Below are 23,498 nucleotides of genomic sequence, written 5' to 3'. Positions count from 1 at the left end.
TCTCATAATTGAACTTGTGTTAACGTAATGTGGTGTATATTCTAGTAGATTCCTATAAGTTGCAATGAAATACTTGTAATATTTTGCAAGTTGATATTGTAGTGTGGGCTACTTATATCCATATAAGTAGTATATGGCGATGGTCGGACATAGAATTTATTTTGGCAGAAGACCGATAAGGAAAGAACTGAAATGAAGCGCAATTGGTGGGAAAATGCATGAACAATGAAATTAGAGAAAATGAACTGATATTTACTGAAGAAACAGTGAAGATTGAGACAATTGATTGTTATTTTGCAAATTAACTGTTTGTTGTATGGTTATCAGAATTTAATGAGATGGTCTGTAATTTTTGCCCAAATACATTCTATTGTACCCAACCGGTGTTCCGTTCACTGCAATGTGATCCAAGATTTGTCAGGGAAATGATGAGAACTAAAATTTATGTTTGATTAAGATTAATTTACTAAAACTAATTAGTCATTTCTAGTTAAAGCTTTAATCTATCCTTATCTATATACTTTACACTTGTATACCATGTTTTAATCAGTTCAATACACTGAAATGGGATATTTTTCCTCAGCATTATTTTTCAACATCTGTCTCGAATGTGTTTAAAGTAGACATATATAAAAAAGCAAACGCTTAAATGAGTCTATCAGTCTTCATATAACAACATTTCTGTACTATATAGTTAATCAAGGGTATATGATACTTAACTGTTAAAAAGGAAACTTATACCAGGTGTTATTCATATGGATTTAAGTAGTTATATTTGTCTAGTTCAATTGCCTTGGGAATTAATGTCTATATTTTGAACTTGTGTGAATTACTATCTATTTTCTTACAACTGACCTGATTAGATAGTGTTTCCCATTCGTTCAAAATGTTTGTTTATACTGAATATAAAAATATCACATTTAAGTATTTTACATCTATAGAATATATGTGTATAAGAATAAATATGTTCAGTTTGATGTTTCAAATGTTTAACATAGTAGTAGTAGTAGTATACAGTTAGTAAAGCTGTGTACAAATGTTATTCTAACTAATATTATATGACATTGATCTTACTAGAGATATATACAGAATAGTAACATATAATAATAACTCCGCCTGTAGCTCCTCCGAGGGTTACTGCCGGTCCCAAGCCCGGGTAAAGGAGGAGGGTTGGGCAAACATATAATAATAAATCCAATTAGATAAACAAATTATTTTGAAAATGTATAGTGAAATATAACTGTTTTTATCAGAAGGGGTTTTTGTGGAGATTTTAGGAAATTAATAGTTGAATTCATGAGCTAGTTAAAGTCGGATCACCATGGGAAACCTGAAAACACTGGATGGCCGTTTCGTCTTAATATGGCACTACTCATCAATGCGTCTACGGTTCCGCACACGGGACTCGAACCCAGGACCTTCGGTGTCACGAGCGAAAGCTCAACCTATAGACTACGGAGCCCAAATCCAATGGTGTTAATGTCTAACTTTAACCAATCCATGATATTACGCCACCGTTGACCATTGTTTTCAGTGAGGTTAAGCGTTCCTGCGCAAGGCTGATAGATCCTGGGTTCGAATCCCGCGAGCGAGATCGTGAATGCTCACTATCCCGTACTAGTACAAGACCGTCCAGTGCTTGCAGGTTTTCCATGGTGGTCTAGCTTTATTGGCTCATGAATTAAACTATTAAATAACTGTTTTCATTGGACACTTTAAACATAAGTCTACTAATGTTGTGTTTGAATGTGTCCAAGTGTAAAATTATCAATAATTGGCAAATGGTGTTTTGGGATTTAATACTAATTAGCTTGAAAGTTAAATATTCCATTAGTTTTCTTATGTTTATTAAAGTCACTTTAGATTAATGAATAAATAAATTCTCAGTTTTGTATTCAGTGAAACAACGATCATGGCAATGTTTACCTTGTTGACAAAAGAAAACGTGTTGTTATCAGTTTTTCTTCGGTCGATAATAAACTGATTACTCATTATTTAGGGTTATTGTTATCTTTTATTTCACATAGAGTAAATCATTCTCAAATAAAAATTTTCTAATTATTTACCTTAAAGTATATGAATACATCGCAGTAATGATGTTGTGAAGAAATTTATCCTATACTAAATGTACGTTTGATCGTGACGGATATGGGTTATGAATAACATACCAGCGAATTCCATATCGTGGATTATTAGCTGATGCTAGGAATGGTTTCAAAAAAGTGGGAAGGTAGTCAGTTAATAATAAGTTGACGGTTCATGGGAGTAAGCTATATAAGAATGGAATATACTGGTCCATCACCATCACCTGCTTGAAGTTCGAGAGATACCGTAACTCAATGGCATGAGACGTTATCATTCAGTGGTTGAATATACTGCTCTAAATTTAATCAATGTTTTTTTCTTGCAAAAAGAAAACATGACAAAAACAGCATAAAGATATTTTACCATTTCGGTTTCTGACTTATTCGGTTTCACTGAAACGTTCAATAAAGTTTATCATTGAACTACAAACATATCACTATTTAATTAGTTGTCTAGTTATTTTATGAAACTGACACTTGCCCAACAAATCTGACCTTTTTACTATAAGGGGACTGTGAAAATTACCTGCATTATGGATTGATGTCAGTTTGGCTGGGGCAGCATATAATGGTTCATACACCTAACTTCAGTCAATTTGTAATATTAAGTAGCCACCAGTGGTCTAAATATTCAGCACTGTATGGGAGGCATGAAGGTTTTAGGCTCATTTCCCATCTGAGTCGTAGATGCGCTTTGCTGAAGTATATGTCAAGTGTTTCTTGCTTTTCAATATTTGTTTAACTAGGATCAATTGGTCTTGTAACCCATGAAATCTTACATAATTTTTCTTGTCTATCATACTATACCATATCGAATTTCATTTTGATCGTTTCTCAAAATGTAACTTTATACTGTAAATAATTCAATACTATGAATTATTTAAAATTTTACAATCAAAGGTGTGTTTCATTACACATAAATTGTACTGATATTTTAGATGCCAGCTCAGTGATTTATAGGTTAGGAGTTCGCGCGCGAGACCGGAGGTCATGGGTTCGAATCCATTTGATGTGAGATCTTGAGTACTCACTGTTGAGGGGTCTGACAATAGGATGAAACGGCCGTCCAGTGCTTCCAGATTTCCACTGTGGTCTAGCTTCAATTGACTCATGATCTCAACTATTGAAATTAGCTATATATCCACTAAACCCCTTCTGTCATTAAATAATATTAATTTACTGAAACTTATATAATCAATTATAATGAAATAAACAAAAGAATATTGTATATCAGCTACTTATTTGTTATATCTTTATTGAAATGACATATTTCACATTATGTAAATAATAATGAAAAGGAATGCTGAAATATAAATAAACAATTACAATAGGATTACATAAGCGATAAAACACCCAATAAGATCATATATATATATATATATATATATATATATATAGGGAGAGAGAGAAGGTGATAAAGCATACATGGTCTATGGAAAGCACCCAGCTGCGTCACATTGCAAGCCCTCACATGGAACCCTCAAGGTCAAAGGAAAAGAGGAAGACCAAAGAACACATTACGCCATTAAATAAAGACAGAGATGAGAAGAATGAACAAAAATTGGATAGAACTAGGAGGGAAGGCCCAGGACAGTGTGGGTTGGAGAATGCTGGTCGGCGGCCTATGCTCCATTGGGAGTGACAGCCGTAAGTAAGTAAGTAGGTAGGTAGGTATACATAATCTATCATTTGAAATCACTATATTCCACATATTATTACGTCATGGAATTACAATTTAGAAAACTAAAGAAAAAGAGAAATTATTTAAAGAAATCGAATTAGTTTTTCTTTCCTTGTTTGCTTGTTTTTATGTTTGTTAGAAAAAAATTGTACATAAATAGTCAAATCACAGATTGTTTATATCATCCACCTTCTTATTTCTATTTGAATTGTAGAAAATTATAATAAATAATAACATAACAAAACTACCTATAGAAATAATGTTTACAAATTAGACTACTTAAAAGTTAATTAGTAATAGGTATCAATGTCAAGTTATTTTTAAATTAATTGAGCATTAAGTAGAAAATTAATAGGAAGTATATATATATATATATTTGCTATATTCTAATAAGTACCAAAAATTGTGTGTTCTGGTGTTTCATGACTTCATTTAAACGATTTCTTCAGAGTAAACAAATAACCATAAGAAATTAATACAAGTTTAAATAGTATTTAAGAAACAATACAGAATATTTTTTTTAGCATTATTTTAACTTGTATTCATTTAATTTCAGTTACCTAGTCATTTTAAAGAAGTAGCTTACATTAAGTTACGAAACTTAAGGATACATAATTTCTTATATTCATTAAGATATAACAGAGAAGTGTATTCATTGTTAATTGACATATTCAACATCAATTTATCTTTCTTCTTATTTGATATCTTCATAATTCATGAATGACATTCTTTTTTTTTTTTCCTTTTTAGATTACTTTCTTCTAACTTTTACATTTGATCATCCTCTATTTCATTTGTTGTAAAGTGTTCGATCTCTTTATTGTGTTCCACTTGATATTAATTAATTAATCAATCAATCAATAATAGATGACTTTTGAAGTTCATTTGTACATTTCTTAAAATTGACTAGTTCATCTAAATAATAAATAAAAGAAATCAAGTGAAATGTATTAAAATTTCATTAAATAATGCATCGTATTATTAGAAATAATCATTAGAAATAATTATATGCTCACTAAGGACTAGCTTCAAAAAGTATATCCTAGAGTTCTAGTGAGAAGCAGTAACCAGTGAAGTTCAATCGGGGTCGGTTGTGAGATAGTAACTCACTGAAGACAATGGTGGAAAGTTGCTCAATTTCGTGGATTGATTGGAGTTAGACTTTAGCAACATCAGATGCTGTCTCAGTGGTCTAGTGGCTAAGCGCTCGTGAGCGAAAATGATAGATCCTCGTGAGGTGGGATCGTGGATGCCCACTGCTGAGGAGTCCGACAATAGAACGAAATGGCTGTCCAGTGCTTCCATGTTTTCCATGGTGGTCTAGCTTCAATCGACAAATGAATTCAACTATAAATCTACTAAAATCTCCACAAAACCCCTTCTGATAATCATTAATGAAGTAAATTTAAAGCTCAATTTATTAGAAACTACTAATAAATGTCACTAATTTATAAAATTCACTATTTAAACTTGTTTTTAATAACTGTGGGTAACTATGTTCTTATTCCTAAAGTAGAAACCTTAAATTAATGACATAAATCAACCTACGATGATTGGAGAGTACTGTGCTCTCGTATAACAGTACAAAACAGCATTGAAGTATTGTAGTGAACCAGAACATAAGTGAGGATAATCGAATGTAATTCAACACGAAATTATAGAATCTATTAGTAAAATCTGAGAACTATACAATAGATACTTCATTTGCAAAATGTCAATCAATCGTTTTAGACTTTATTGTTCTGTCGTTTCCACATCAATTATTTGTTGTTCTCGTTCTCTTTTCTCTGATCTTCCTAACTTTCTGCCTCCAGACATTTCACTTTCCATTGATGATACATCCTACTTATATTTAACGATATCAATAGCACACAATACAGTATAATTTTTAAAAATAAAAAAGATATTCGATACGTATAAATCATTGATTTTAAATATTGGACTTAATATATAGGAAGATTCAAACAAACAATACTAAGTGAATTTAAACTTCACCCCATTGTACAAGTAAGTGGCTAACAGGACTCAGTAGCTAAGTAGATAACGTGATGGCATTTGAAGCAAATGGTACTAGATTCGAGTCCAAGAGTGAACATCAACTCTGACATGCAGGTACATCCAGTTGACGAGTCCCAAATAGGACGATACGCGCTTCCTGGATTCCACTCTCAGTCACTATCTATCTTTGTTTACAATGCATGTGAAATAAGGCTATATCGAGGCAATACGCACAGTATGCACATATGCCAATAAGAGACTGATCAATTGCAGTCCTAAGCATCAATGGGAAGATTCAAACAAACAATACTAAGTGAATTTAATACATGATTTCAAGTAAGAATTATCTAAACAATTTTTTTTCATTTTTCGCTTGAATTACCTAAGCTTAAACATTGTAACTCATCAGATAGATGTGAGATGTATTATGAAATTATCTCATGACGGTTTATGGTTTTGCAGATTTACCATAGAAACCATTGAACTATCACTATGTTGTCCTACATTAAATAAGCAACCATTTGCTTTTAATATATTATATGATTTATGTATTTTGGTGTAAATAAGTGATAGAATAAAAATAGTTAGTACACTGGTTGGGTTGTCAGTCACATTATCAATCAAAGACTAACTCGGTAGATTGTATTCATGAGACTTACATCTAAGATTTAGTAAAATCGTTTTAGCAGCAGCTCTATGAAACTGTTCAGTTATGAGTACTTAAATAACAAACTGAAAACTGCCAAAAATAAGACTGATTTCAATCAACACAACACAGATTCCTCAACAAAAAAACACTTTCTATATGATTATTCATTTAACAACTCCGTGACTGCTTTTATTCTTTAGTGTCATTATAATTTTAGACTTCATCAGTTTGTCGCTAACCAACCTAGACTTCAGATATTTATCATATCAGTATGAGGTTGTGGAGATGGTTAGCTTTTGATTTAGATCGTGAATCGATTGATGTTAGGTCACCACTAAAAACCTCGAAGCACTGGATGGCCTTTTCATCTTAGTATGAGACTCCTCCGAAATGCCCATCCATAATCTAGCGCACAAACTCTTAACCTCTAGACCACTGAGCCGGCATTCAATGGTATTATTGTTTAACTTCAATCAATCCACGAAATTGCGCGACCATCTTCCATTGTCTGAGATAGATGTCTGTCCCTACTAGTAACGGCTTCTCACTAGAAATCATAAAGCTTAAAATATTTATAACGTTTTACGCTTAGAATAGTTTTGTTCGACAATGATATTCAAGTTATATGAATAAAATTTAGGTAAACTTATTTACAGTAATTCCCTAACATTTTTATTTCTATCAGAATTTATTTTTAAGTACCTAGAAAAACTAGGAAGCTTGATCATAATTATAATGTACTTTCCCGAATCATTCAATCATTAATGCATGAAATGCAACCGCAATAATCATTTGTTTAATGTCTACTGTAAGCTTTCATATAACTAGTAAATGATCCTGTGCAATTGAAGATGCTTACTTAGAAGTCGTAGATCTTTCTTTGCTTCCAAAATTTCCTTTTGTAATACCAACTCCGAACTACATTATTCAGTGAATCCTTTTATAGCATTTTTTAACGAAATAAATTATTATATACTTAAAAGGCTATTAAATAAAGACTTACTTTCTTTATGTATAGAAGAGCATAATGTTGTTGGTATCCTTTGAGTGGAAAGATCTGTACTTGGTACATCATATTGATGTCGTAGCAGTTCAAGATAATATGACTTCATATAAGTTTCAAGGGCTCCCGAATTTTGATTGTGGAAAGTATTGGAATTTGACAAACAATTAATTGGTATTTGATTTTTTAAACAGTATATCAAATGAAAAATGTCAGTATATGATTGATATAATTCAGGTATACTAGTATAATGCTCCAATAATTTACGATTAACTGAAACATTAGGCAGCCCTGTAGGACTTGAAAAAGCGGACTGTCTTTCTCTGAATGCATCTATTTGTTTTGTTATTGATATGTCTATTGAGCCAGTGTTGCTTCTGAATAAATTATCTCCACTTGTTACATTGGATATAAACTGTTTACTTACTTCATCAGTACAATTATTTGCGGATTCCGAATTACAAAGAACACATGGGATTGGAAGTTGTCCTGTTTTCCGTTTTTCTTGTGGATTTTGAGTGGACCAATTAGGGCAGTTACACCCTAGTGATATTGTATCTTTCTTTTGAATATCAGGAATTAACTCATCATGATGTGTTGCCGATGATGCCTTATTTTCGGAAGACAAATTTTCGATATTCAGTAAAGATGAAATGGTGAATTGTTTAGAACCTGAATTCGATTTACTCTTAGAGTTTGACTTTATTCCTGATGGGTTTACTACGTGTTCTCCCTCTCTCGAAATAAAGTTAGTTTTCCTATCTGAAGTTTTATGATCATTAGGGCAGTCATTAAAAAGTTCTGGATTAGACATATGTACAGAGTTTCTCTTATTTACTAAAGTATTTATTCTAGATTCCGGCATTTTTGGCAGTATTCCATCATCTTTTTCGTGTTTTAAGAGATCTGTCATAAAAGTGGACATCATAAATGGCAGAGATCCTGGAATACTTGAATTCTGTGAGAGAAATAATTTAAAAAGAAGAATTATTGTTTAATAGTTTATTAGGCATAAGAAAACACTTCACTTAACTCAGTTTATGTATTAAACTAAGAATTTTAACGATCATGTAGTTGTAGTTCGTACTTTTGCGACGTTCGAAAATCTGTTACTTTCTATTACAACTTGGGTAAGTCAAAAACGTACCTAAACGCTTCAGTCGATTTAACTGCACTCAACTGTACAATTATATAATGCAAACAAGTACCATTCAACGCAGAAGAATATTTTTATTCAAAACTGAAATATTTTATTGATAATGATAATATGCGGAGGCCTCTGGTTTGACGTATAAATGAAGTGCTCCCCTGGAGTAGTGAGCCCGACGTGATCTACTTCTGTGGCCAGAGGTCCCGGACCACAAAATATATATTATCAACTTGGGTACACAAATAGATTATTATAATTATCAGTCTGTAATAAATAGACTATTTTTAATGTAAGCCAAAATTTTCCACAATTCTACTTACAAAAGCTATTAGCAATCCCTGATTCATTTGTCCACAAGAGAGATTTTGTCAACCTGTCTTTCTATTAGTCCTGTTAACAGAATATTTTGTAGATGGATTGTATTGCACCAGTACCAGTATTCAAATAATTTTTTGTAAAGATCTGTTTCGATTGTTCTGATGATTTCAGAAATCTGACAAGATTTCAGGTTAGTTCTCATTACTTATTTTCAGACCGACTTCAGTTTATGACAAAAATATACCTTAGAGTTTACTTGATTACTCCAAGGCTACTTTTAGATCAGTCGAAAAATGTCCTCAAGCATTTTTAGCTGTGACGTTCTTGATTTTTTTTATGTATGAAGCAGTTTAAGATCCATTACATTTTTAAAAGGCTCTAAAACTTGGACTCAATCTAATTCTTGTCAATAATATGAGGAAAATAGTTCTGTGACCTTGAAGAGAAACCTTCCGTCACATTCAATAGCACAATCATTTCCATCAGTACTGTTTTTATTCTTGGTTTAATTTATACAGGAGAAAATCGTTATATTCTGTGCAATTTCTAGAGTTATTACTTTCTGTTATACAATACGGAAAGAATAGTAAGGTAAGGAATTCTTTAGAGTGAGATAATGGAAGTACGGCTTTTAAAAATTATCCTTATTTGTTACAACTATCATGTGTTTCATCTTTGAAAGCTACATAACCTTTGAACTATTTCTATGGTTAGAACATGTCGTAGTATACAAAGTTAAGAAATGATTAGCTTTCATTAAGAAAACTGGGTTATAACTGTTTTAAAATGTAATAAACCTGATCTTAAAGAGTTGCTTTATCTCATCTTTTCTCCAGTTAATTTTGGTACATTTATAAATTTATCAATGGAAAACCTAATATGCCTACCACAGACTCTAATAGATCAGAGATCAACCACAGAATCAATTAATGCTAACTTATATGAAAAATAATCACTAAGTTAAAAATCGTGACAGCTAGCTTGAACCAAAATACTAATATTATACTTAATTCTAATGAACAAATGAGAATTACTCGGGTTTTTTTCTCGAGATTATAGTAATTTCAAAATCAAATTACTAATTTAAGATTGATTTGTATTAGGCGGTGGACGGTGATTCATTTTCGTGGATTGGTTGAAGTTAGACATTACCGTCTCATTGATCTAGAGGTTAAGTGTTCGTGCATGAGATCGACAGTCATAGATTCAAATCCCGCGATTGAGACCATGGATGTACACTGTTGAGGAGTCTCCAAATGTGACGAAACAATCTCTCAGTGTTTCCAGGTTTTCTATGGTGGTCTAGCTTCTAATGACTCATGAACTCAACTATTAAATTACTATAACATTCACAAAACCCCTTTCTAATAATAATTATTTAAATGAGGATCTTTAACATTAACTTACAGGAGAAATTTGTAAATTTGGTGAGTGAGAATCTTTGTAAATATTTTGAGTTGAGAATTGTTGTATACATGGAACTTTTATATTCTTAATATTATTAGTTAATATATCACTTGTGAGACTCATCTGTGTATTTATTGAAGAGTCTAATAACTGATTTGATCTTTTACGGTAATCATTTACTGTTGTCTGTATTTCTGTAGGACTCAATCGATAATTTCGATGCGATTCATTAGCTGAAGTACTATTGTTATTATTATCTCTATTGCCACTTCCAGTGTGACAGCTGATGTCATTATTGGTACATAAACTTGAAGTCGATTTCATACTGGTTGATAACTTATATGAATTGTTTAATGTGGAAAATATTTGTGGCATTAATAATGAAGATATTGACGAAGTTGGCATGTTTGGTGATGACAAGAGAGAGTTCATTGAGACATAAGATTTCAAGAAATTATGAAAATTTTCTGACTTAGAAGGATATATACACGAAGAACATTTAGATATTGGAACAACTGTAGAAAATGGTGAAAATGAAGGCATCATTGAATTAGTGCTTGAAGGCATCACTTTTGAACCTAATGTTCCAATGTAGAATCTATCTTCATTATGGGGATATTCTAATCTATTACAATAATGTCTAGGTGTATCTGTAGGAGAATTTTGTAAAGGAAACGACTTTTGGAATATTGAGGGATCATCCCAATCTTCAGGCATAAGTTTTGATAAACCTTTTAAATCTTCAGTAATGCTTCTATCTTGTTTCACTTCCGGTAAGGTTCTATATTTTTTGGAACAAGAGTTCCGAGAGTATCTTGGAGTCATTTTCGTTGTCTGATAAAGCTTACGATCTAACTGTTTATCCTGTTTAGCCAATGGATGTCGAAAATCTGAATCTCTACTCATTAAGCTGTCATTTTTCGTATCGATATTTTTTAAACGATTCATAATTGAATGCTTTTCAAGTAGGCATTTATTAGTATTATTGAAATCGTTTGTCAAAATTTCACTCGATGATTTCACATTTGAAATTTCATCACAGTTTTTTGTAGGGTCACTTTGATGAAGACAATCTGATTTCCGGTGCAAGATATTAGGTATATCGGTAGAAGAATTGTAGTTAGCGACTCCAAGCATAGTATACTGTTTAATTAATTGATTAAATAATTTTTCCCTCTCAGATTCAGACATTCCTATCAATTCCACATGTCTTCGGACAGTATGACGCTTGATAGTATCCACTTTTCTTTGAGTCATCACTTTATGACAAACAAGACACATCACCTGAAAGAACAGATGAACAAAACAGACCATTTTATTTGCTGATTAACAATTTAACTACTTACAAATAATTTAGTAGTTTCAGAATAAACAGTCATTTCTTTACTTGTATGCAATAATCTATGGTTTAGTTTTCTCACTCAACAAAGATCAAATTAACTTGTACAATTCAAGCGCTAATCACTTACACCATATCACGTAGTATCAGCCAAATGTTAAACCATGATAAGTAAAATAAATGAACAAAGTAAAATCCACAGTCTAACAGTTTATCGTGAACTCACTAAAATTAGTCAGACCCATGTACAAGCGGTGTCTATATATATTTTCATATGTACATAGTACTTACAGAACATATAGTGTACTATGAAATTCATGTGTGTTGATTAAAAAGCAAACTTTATTTACTTAATAATCTATTATGACAGCAATTTTCTAGTTCTTCATTGGTGATCTTTTTGATGGATCAATAAACTTAATAAAACTATAAATTATGGTGTCATCTGTCAATTGTAAGGATGATACTTCTTAGATCATAATGTTAGTCAGTAGTGTTTACACTTAAAGACAATTTATTCACTAGAACATTATATATACAATGTAAATATATTGGATAGGTAGAGTTTGTTACGGTAAAAAGTATATGATTCTCGTTGTTTAAAGGATAAGCAATAATTGGAATAGAGATATTAACATTAAAAATGTTAGGTATAGTAATACTAGTACTAGGTATTCAAAAAAATATGATTATCTATTTGAACATTGAACATTAGCGGTCCTATTCAAACAAATAAGCGATCCATGCCATTTCATTTGACGAAAGAAGTATATTTTGGTAGTTGAGATCATGAATCAATTGAAGCTAGACCACCATGGAAAGCCTGAAAGCACTGGACGGCCGTTTCGTCCTATTATGGGACTCCTCAGCAGTGCGTATCCACGATCCCGCCTCGTGAGTCGATTTAATAACTTATATTTTAATTAAGTCTCAGTTAGTCTACTGTAATATGGAAAAACATGATTTAGTTAGATACTATGATTAAAAATAAAATCAAACTAGATAAGTGGTGTAGTATCATAGGGATTAAATCAATTGTACTACTGTGTAATGAGTAACACATTCATATAAAATCAGTATAATGTGCAATAATAAAAGTCGAGAATACCTAGAATAATAAATTCTAACCCTTTTGAAAAAAAATATTCTGAGCAAATTTTGATTTCATTTCAGATGTTACATTGACCATACAAAGAGTGCACTTGATAAACAAATATCCGAGCACTACTCAGGATGGTTAGCTAAAGGGGCATAGGAATCAATCAATAGCTCACTTCTCAAACACATAATCAGTATGGGTCACACCTCAAAATCCTCTACAAAATAAGAAGAACTGGTTCAAAAAAAGGTTTGGATGTGGAAATTGTGCACAGCCGAAGTTATAGCAATTCGTTATTTCAAATGTGAACACTGAGTACAGAAGAGTCATACTCAATCTCTTATTCTCTCACAGTCTTAGCACACCATTTAATCTTACAAATTACAATTGCCAATTATTATCTTCTTCTTTCCCTCTTTTATTACGTAGAAAGTTATATTTACTTTGTATTCCATAGATTATTACTTTTTATTACTTCCAAACTAGTACATCATGTAAGCTCTTGATAATTGTTGATTACTTTGCTGGATGATATAACCTTTTTTAATTCAATACTTATATACTTTAATTACATTGAAATAACAGCTACATGTAAAATGTTACCTATCAATAAGATTGTACAGTTTCAGAAAATGTTATCTCTGTAAAGAGAACTTTCTTTTGCTGAAATGCCTTCATTCTTATTTCAAAAGTATTGATGATAATAATAATCATATACTTTAAGTTAAACTAATCACTTGTAACTTATCACAATTTGGAAAGCTAACTAAAGTAAATGGGTTGGAGAATGCTGGTTGGCGGCCTATGCTCCTTTAGGGGTAACAAGGGTAAGTAAGTAACTAAAGAAAAGTTTTCCTTTATAAGTTAAATACAATTAGAAACTCGAAAACAATAATGATACATGCAATTTATTATTTATTAGCTTATATGAGAGTTTCTTTAAGTATATAATATGTCGGCTTTAATCTTGCTGAAGATTAACCATTATCATACTGATACTAATCAAATCCTACTTATTAATATACAATGTCGTTACCAGACAATATTATCATACGTTAGGTGATGAAATGAAATCAAGAGATAGCTTTAAATTTATGTTTCATATTAGTTCACACTTAATAAGCAATGCATCCCTACAATCTTCAAGAAATTAATGCTCCTCGGTAATGACAGTCAAAATAGTTCAATAGAAAAAAGTTTATGAGTTAGAAGTCAGATGATATAAATGTAAAACCCAAGGAGTGGATCAGTATTTTTCTATGCGTTTGGTTGAAGTTAATATTAACATCTTTAAATTCTGGCTCAGTGGTCTATCGGTTAAGTGCTCTGACGCGTGACTGGTAGGTCCTGGGTTCGAGTCTCGTGAGGCGGGATCGTGGATACACACTGCTGAGGAGCCCTACGATAGGGCGAAACAACCGTCCAGTGCTTCCAGGTTTTACATGGTGGTCTAGCTTCAATTGAATCATGATTTCAACTATATATGAAAAATTTCTATGTATTTGTTCATATTTTCTTGAAACCTGCTTTTAGTTACTTAAAATCATTTGTTGCACTTATTTCCCTTCATTTAACTGATCGAATCAAAACTATATTGAACACAGTACATTCTTTCTTATAATAATCCCCTGTAAAATTTATTCTATATGTTACACAGTCCTATAGTTAGAGATCTATACTTTTAAACCATTCGAATAGATTAACAGTCAAGTTATATCAATGTCAATATTACTGCAAATGACCACAACATTTTTCTCTTTTAAACTGTGATATTCAGTAACATTCCTATCCGGTATGAAAATTTTTTAATTTTAAAAAAATGAAAAATTTTTATAATTTCAAATTGATTTCACCTTGATCTATTATTTATGTATTACATTTTTTTTGTCTGGTATCCACTTGAAAAAAAACAAAAAACATGAAAAATTTCGATCAATTATCAATATCAATATTTAATTTTTTGGTTTTATTATTATCAACATAGGGATGATTAGTGACATTTTTGTATTCAACAGTCAATACTTAAAGTGTTATAAATATTCAGAAGGGGATTTGTGGAGATTTCAGTATATTTCAAAGTTGAAATCATGAGTCAATTGAAGCTAGACCACCATTGAAAACCTGGAAGCACTGGACGGCCGATTCGTCCTATTATGGGACTCCTCAGCAGTGCGCACCAAGTTGAAGTTAGACATTAACACCGTTGGATGCCGGCTCAGTGGTCTATCGGTTAAGGACTCTGGCTCGTAACTGATAGGTCCTGGGTTCGAATCTCGTGGGTGCGGGATCGTGAGTGCGCACTGTCATATATATATATGTATATATATATTCGTATGTGTTTATTTGTTGTTGTGTTTCCCTATTTGAAAGTATGTACATTTTTAGAGCGGGGTTTTGTGGAGAATTTTAGTAACTTTATATAGTTGACATCATGAGTGAATTGAAACTAGACCACCATGGAAAACATGGAAGCACTGGATGGCCGTTTCGTCCTATTGTGGGACTTCTCAGCAGTGTGCATCCACGATCCCACCTCGCGAGATTCGAACGAAACGGACGTCGAGTGCTTTCAGGTTTTCCATGGTGGTCTAGCTTCAAGTGATTCATCATCTTAACCATAAAAAATTATTAAAATCTCCACAAAAACACCTTTTGGTAATGATCACATGCTCACTATGAACTGGCTCCATGAGGTATTTCCTGCAGTTCTAGTGAGAAGCAGTGACCAGTGGAGTTGAACCAGGTCTGTTGGGAGATATCAAATCACTGAAAACAATGGTGAATGGTTGCTCAACTTCGTGGATTGGTTGAAGTTAGACATTAACACAGTTGGATGCCGGCTCAGTGGTCTAGTGGTTAAGCACTGGCGCGCGAAATCGATAAGTTCTGGGTTTGAATCTCTCGATGCTGGATCGTTGTTGCGCGCTGCTGAGGAGTCCCACAACAGGACGAAACGGCCGTTAGTGCTCTCAGGTTTCTCATGGTGGTCTAGCTTCAATTGGCTCATGATCTCAACTACATATACATTTTTGTTATATCCTAGTGAAGATTAAAGAACGGGTAACTTTTGGGATTTATGAATGAGCTAATATTCTATAAATATTCTTATTGTATAACTATTCAGTAATTAGATTGTGTATATCTTTATTTATCTTATTATAAGCTTCATTTCGATCTATAGATTATTATCATACTATTTACTGTTCGTAAATTACAGTCAGTTTATTAATTACTGTGTCCCATGTTGACAGCCACATTGTAGCTTGGTCTTGCATAAATGTTATTTCTTATTTTATAGTTCGTTGCAGTCTGTTTAGTTGATTTATAAACCCAGTATATCTGAAATAAATGGTTCATATAGTGGAAGCTGTCATTGGTGTTCTGGACTCCACTGGACGAGCTAGGAGGTGGTCAGAGGACCAATAAGGACGCCAGGCTGCTCATACCGGTCGAACGTCATTGGCTTGGCACAGTGTTAAGATTGGAAAAGTCGTATTTCGATTGATCAATAAATCACGTGATAAAAAGCCGAGATTAAATTCGCAATAATTTTTTTAAGTAGAGAAACAAGGGATAATTTAATGTGGGAGTGTGATGATTATTATACCCTTGTGTTCACTCTTTTCTGTTCTTCTCTTTTTTCCTTTTTGAGAGATGTAGTTATATGATGTAATCAAAATAAAATTATTTTAATGTTTTTTAGATTTTTGATTATTATTGTAGTGAATGAGAACACAAAAGGGGGCAATCGAATGTATTTCAACACAGAAATACAGAACATCTTAGTGAAATCTTAGAACCATATGGTAAATACGTCATTTGCAAAATATTCATCAGTTGTCTCAGACTTCATTGTTCTTCAGTTTTCACATCAATCATTCTTTGTTACCGTTCCCTTTTCTTCGATCTTTTTAACCTTCTGCCTCCAGCTATTTCACATTCGATTAATGATACATATTACTTATATCTTTCGACACCAGTAGCATATACCACATTATAATCACTTTTTGTTTACTTTATATTTATGTCATCACTCTTACCTATTCCATTATACTTTCTGTCTAATAGTTTATCCTTATCGTCATTAATATTTGTTATAATATTAATCGACGATAAGCATTATTATTACTATTATAAGACGTACTTTCTGGTTACATATATATATAGATTGACAATAAGTGATGTTGACTGTCTAAATTACACTATTATACACTAGTTATTAGGAATACATTGAGTTAGGTTAAGAATAAATGTTGTAAACCTTTGTCATCATCATCATCATCAATACCATTACCAGTAATGTCATTATCAGTTTTGCAAAGTTTAAATAGTAATACTCAAGAGGATTATTGTGTTTATGATATTACTTACTTACTTACTTACTTACTTTATACAAAGTGAATTACTAAAGAGGTAATATTAGTGATGACGAAAATGTTAATGACAAAATAGATAAAAGCAAACAAACATCAAATTCATTTGAATAAGAAGTAAACTTTGTTTGAAAGATCAAAAAGAAAAGAAAAGAAAGGAAGGGAAGAAAAGAAAGAAAGAGAAAATGAAGGCGGATATATTAACTTTGATTTGTGGTTAGCTCTTTCTCTATTACAAAACTTCAACTACTTTGAGTGTTTTCTTTAGTTAAATAGATGAGACAATGAGAAAAGAAAAAAACTCTAATCAAATGTATGTAATTGAAAAAATGGTGTCAATTAACTATAAATAATTAATGAAATGAACTGAGTTGGAAAAAAAGTTTGTCACAGTGTTACAATATTACTGTGTCATAACTATATAGTTTCTTGATAACGTCAACAGACAATTAGTGATTATGGAAATTGTTTTTGTTTTTCTCATTATATATACATAATTTTGTCCCAAGTAATATTAATATTATTGCATTCGAATATGATGGAACTATCTCACTGTATCCAAGATAAGTTAAACTTGAACATAAGTAACTTAAATAGTCTTTACACAATTATCTGATGATGTGTGCTACTGATGTTGACAGACATAAGTAGTATGTATCATCAATCGAAAGTGAAATGCCTGGAGGCAGAATGTTAAGAAGATCAAAGAAAAGAAAAGAAAAACAAAGAATAATCGGTGTGGAGTTAAAAGAACAATGAAGCCTGGGATGATTGATTGACATTTTGCAGAAGGAACAGTCAAGTTTGAGACAATTGATTGATATTTTTCAAATGAAGTATTTACTGTATGGTTCTCAGATTTTACTAAGATATTGAGTAGTTTTGTGTAGAAATACATTCGATTGTCCCCACTTGTGTTCTTGTTTACTACGATCTTATTATACTTTTCATTAAATAGTTAATCGTCAAAAATATCCCGTATTCTATTAGTGGTAAGGCGATATGAATATTTTCTATCATGACTTGGATGTAATAAAGAATAATATACTTTCAATCGAATCTAAATATCCAGAACTAAATACATATGAAGACTTATACTATCCTCAAATAATATTTCAGAAAATATTTGTTCTTTGTTTCCGTATAATACCAATCTATTTTGAGATACAATCCTCAGAATATTTTAATTCATTAATAACCAGTCGTAATTTTAATTTCTCCTTGAATTAGAATAAAAATCGATTAATCACTAGATTAAGAAATAATTATAATTTTGAGATTGTGAAGATTATTTGTAGCTCATGTGGATGATTTTAACTTAGTTTTGTTCTCTGAGCTGTATGGTTTAGTTGTGGAACTTTCATTGTTCTTCTGAACAATATCATCAGCATGTCTATCTGAAGTTTGTGCTGATGATATCGTTCAAGAGAATAATGAAAGCTCCACAACTAAACTATCCAGCTCAGAGAACAAAACTCCATAAATATAATTTATTAAGAACTAAAAAAATCTTTTGTTAAACAAAAATTCACTTGTTAAAGTATTTCAATGAAATCGATTGTATTTTCTGACTTTTTCAAAATAAGTAGTACACAACAACAAAACCAACAAACTAATTCATTAATTACTTCAATGACAAATAACATAAAAAATATTTTTCTCAAGTCTAATTATATTTTTTATCTATTTAATCTTAATCTCATAGTAACATGCCTTTTCTCGGATTTTTCTACTACTATTTAAAGAAGTTGTTCTTTCAAAGTTGAAATCATGAGTCAATTGAAGCTAGACCACCATCGAAAACCTGGAAGCACTGGACGGCCGATTCGTCCTATTATGGGACTCCTCAGCAGTGCGCACCCACGATCCCGCACTCGCGAGATTCGAACCCAGAACCTACCAGTTACAAGCCAGAGCCCAAAGTTGTTCTTATTATTATTGCTGTTAATTCATATTTGTATTGTTTGTTTGAATCATTCCATTGATATTTAGGATTGCAATCGATCAGTCTCTTATTGGTATATATACATCTTATAAGAATCGACTTGGTATTATCATGAGTCTCGGAGTGAACATCAACTCTGGAATGTAGATACATCCATCTGATGAGTCCTAATTGGAATGAGACGCTCATCCTATATTCTACTGCTAGCCACCATCCATCTTTGCTTACAAATCTTGTGACTTCAGGCAATATCGAGGCAATGCGCACAGGATGCACATATGCCAACAAGAGACTGATCAATTGCAGTCCGAAATAACAATGGGAAGATATAAGTAAACAACACCAAGTGGATTTAAACTTCAGCCCATTGCACAAGCAGGTAGCTATCAGGACTCAGTATCTAAGCGCATAACGCGATGGCTTTGGAAGTGAACGGTATTGCGTTCGAGTACCAGAGTGAACACCAACTCAAGGACAAAGGTACGACAGGCTGACGAGTCCTAAATAGAATGAAACGCGTGTACTGCATTCCACTGCTAGACACCATCCATCTTTGTTTATAAAAGAAGTGTTTAATTGTCATCTTAAATCCCAACAATGACAAACCTTTTATTATCATCAATATATTTTTTTCTAGTCCCGAATGTAATGTGAACATGTAACTGAACACCAAGCATATTGAAATAAATTTTCAATTATTCATTTAAACTAATATTATTTTAAAAGAAAAATTTAACTTGATGAAATGTTTTATTTTTTGAATGACCTATCCGAATGATAATGTAATACTCTAAGCCAATGTGTTCATCAGATAGCTATTTAATATTCAAATACACAAAAATATTATTCAATCAAAAACAAAACGCTTTTTCTGCTTAAGTGGAATCAACAATTATACGATTTTCACGGCTGAAATGACGAATCGATCTGAGCTAGATCATCACTGAAAACTTGAAAGCACTGGACGATCGTTTCATCCTAGTATGGGACTTCTCAGTAGTTCACATCCATGATCCCATAAGTGGGACTTGATTATTCTCATTTTACTCGTACTCTAAATATAACTATGATTATGAAAAATAGTAGACTGATGACTTTGTGAAATAATGGTAGTAAACTATAAATATATTACTAAGATTACTACTAATAGTTCCACAAACATCAGTAATTTGTATTTTAGCTATCAGATTAAAGAATATTACTTATTATACTTCCTTATCATGGTAATAGTCAATTAATAAACTTATGGAAATAGATTATTAGTCTAGTTTGATATACATTATAGTATAGTTATTTATTTATCGTGGATGCGCACTACTGAGGAGTCCCACAATAGGACGAAACGGCCGTCAAGCAGTGCTTCCAGGTTTTTCATGGTGGTCTAGCTTCAACTGACTTATGATTTCAACTGTGCAATTACTGAAATCTCGACAAAACCCCTTCTGATATTTATTTATTGTTAATTTGTACAAGAAAGTTAAACTTCTTCAATCAAAGTAACATAACAAAGAAATAAGATTGAACATTATGTTAGTGTACATTGGTTCAAGTTATCAATACTAGTCTATATTCAAACTATATTTTCATTTAATATTATAATGATAGATGTCATTGGTTACATTTCTATGTATGACTTAAAATATTTAGCCAAAATTAATTATGGTTGAACTTTAATATTAATGAGCAAATGTATAAAGTGAAAATAAATATATCATAATCTTAATAAAGAGTTTTTGTAAAGAGTGCCAAATTTTATAATTTACAACAAGGAATAATATTATTTAGAGAGGTATTAAGAGATAGGTTACATTGAAAAGTTATTTGGTCTTAGTATAGGACTCGCCAAAAATATGCTATGATTAAATCAGGGACTCTTAGGTCTTGTGTCGAATGATTAACCTTTAGACGACTGAGCTGATAATCAAAGGTTTACATACTTCAGTCAGTTCACAAAATTACTTGATTATTTGTCAATGCCATCATTACATAAATGCCTAACACACGATATGTGTGAACTCTACTGGTTATTTCACATAATCAATAGAAGGATGATAACCACTAAGGACTAGACAATAATTTCAGTAGTTAATATTCACAGATTAATTAATTTAACTGATGATATTTCTTCTTTGATCAGAATAAAATACCGATTTAAACAGATCACATTGCATAGAAAAATAATTAAGTGAATTTTGTCATTTCTAAATAATTGAACATTTACTCTATTAGCATTAATAAAAACCCAACTTTCAACTATATTCCCTCATACATACATACACACATATATGACATTGATCACCACACAGTGATCAATCAACTGTAAATACATATCAGTCTTACAGGAGGTTAGTCGCGGCCCGGATAGCTCAGTGGTAACGTCTCTGACTATGAAGTTGGGTAAAGTGGGATCGAATCCGTCAGGGAGCATCGGTTCCCTCAAAATTACAAGTACACCTTGCTACCGAGTGCCAAGTAGCACGAAGCTTATCTCAAGGATTTTCTACTGACTACCTTCAACCAGCATCATATCTCAACATAGTGAACACAATTTCGAGTCAGCTAGACTGGTGGCCATATTGCAACTTGATCAATGCGATTCGATCTACACTAAGAAGGACCTGACATACATAACATTGATCACTACCCAAAATGAATATATATATATATATATCCTTCCTCAAGATATATTAACATTAGTAAGTAAATATTCTATAATAATAAATTAACAACAACTTACTTCATAAAGTCCATATGGTATAACAAGCCATAAATGTTTCCATTCTTCACGAAATCTTCGTCTACGATCTTTTTCACGCCATGTTAAATATTTATAAGCTGCACGACAATCAGTAGTTTTTTTTATTACATTATTATTATTATTATTATTAGTAGTAGTAGTAGTAGTACTAGTAGTAGTAGTAGTAGTATTAGTAGTATGAATTTTATTCTCATTATTATTTTCATTTATAATATTTTTAGATATTGAATAATCTATTGTAGTAATTATTGTTGATATATTATTGATTATTTCATGATTATTGATTTGAATATTTTTATTGATTTTTGATTTTTTTCTTGTTATTGAATTAGTTTTTTTATATTTATTTTTAGTAAATAAATAATTTTCCTTAGAGATACTATTTGTAATTAATTGATTATTATTATTATTAAATTGGGTAATAACATTACAATTATTATTATTACTATTACTATTATTATCATTACTATTATTATTATTATCATTACTATTATCATAGTTACTAATTATAGATTACTAATTATAGAATGATTTAAATCAATATTTTTTATATTTTCTGTTTTTAATTGTTTCCCATTATATTTTCTAGATAAATTTGAAATATTTTTAGAATATTTACGTTTTAATAATTGTCCATTATTCATTTGTGTATTAATGGAAGAATTTATTGAAGTTGTTGTATTCTTCAATAGATAAGATGATTCATCTTGGTTCATCTGATTGATTGAAGAATGAATATAATTTGATTGTAACTGAATATGTGATTGATTGAATGTCATTATAGGATCTTTAAGACTATTCATTGAAGAATGTATAGAATAGTCAAGTGGATCACCATTTGTGTTGTTATATGTATTAATACTGGGTGTATTGATACTTTTTAATGATTGAAATATATTTGAACCATTATATAAGTATTCATTTAATGCTGAACTAGATGGATCATGAATTGAGATTGAACATAAGTTATTTGCATTAGATGAAATTGGTTTGTAATATTCTGATGTATAATTACTGCTTGTATCAGATACAACAGAAGTGTTACAACTAGATGTCCATGTACAATCATGATTATTTAATGTTGACCAATTATTTTCGTAATTTTGCATTTTTAAATCTATTGACTCACTTGATAATATTGATGATGGCTTATAAACATCATGATTTGTAGACATTTTTTTTATTAAATAATGCAAGACTTGTGAAAATAGAGTAGTTTGTCCTATTGCAATCTTCTACTATACGTCTTTTATTCAACGATGTGTTCTAAACAGAAAAAAAAAACATGGTAATGTAGTCAGTGATCAAACGTATTTGAAAATCATTCAAAAACCAAGTCATTAAGTGAGAATTCTTGTCATTGTATTTACTTTGTCTTTTAAACTATAAGTACAACGGGATGCATATATCACTTCCTGATAAGAATAACTAGATAAGTAACTAATTCAACGTTCCCATCACTAGTTTTCATAATTAAAACTTTCTCAATCATTTTCTATGAATGAATTATCCGGTAGAGTATTGATGTTTGTAATTTTCAATTATTGGAATTCAGAACTGTAATTGATCAATCACTATTGTTGTATGTAAATGCTTAGTAGATTGTTTGAATACAGCATTACGTAACAATTTTTTAAAAAGTTCATTCCAGGACAGTCGTCTGGGATAGTGTATTCAAGTTACAAAAACTTTCC

The 23,498-nt window shown here is 31.3% G+C and overlaps 1 protein-coding gene across 1 annotated transcript; it reads right to left on the bottom strand.

Moving 5' to 3' along the window:
* Nucleotides 1–4,618: 4,618 nt before the first annotated feature.
* On the bottom strand, nt 4,619–22,979 carry Smp_002350 (asparagine-rich protein, putative; the record flags this gene model as incomplete). The annotated part of the gene is made up of 5 exons (XM_018791538.1): nt 4,619–4,680; nt 7,416–8,373; nt 10,291–11,574; nt 21,784–21,881; nt 22,424–22,979. The coding sequence occupies 5 exons, from the start codon at nt 22,977–22,979 to the stop codon at nt 4,619–4,621; spliced, it is 2,958 nt and encodes a 985-aa protein (XP_018645311.1).
* Between the last annotated feature and the right edge of the window lie 519 nt (nt 22,980–23,498).

Source organism: Schistosoma mansoni (genome assembly GCF_000237925.1).
Source record: "Schistosoma mansoni, WGS project CABG00000000 data, chromosome 2 unplaced supercontig 0171, strain Puerto Rico, whole genome shotgun sequence".
Classification (NCBI taxonomy): Eukaryota; Metazoa; Platyhelminthes; class Trematoda; order Strigeidida; family Schistosomatidae; genus Schistosoma; species Schistosoma mansoni.
Note: the sequence above shows the minus strand (reverse complement) of the source record. Positions and strands in the feature narration are given on the sequence as shown.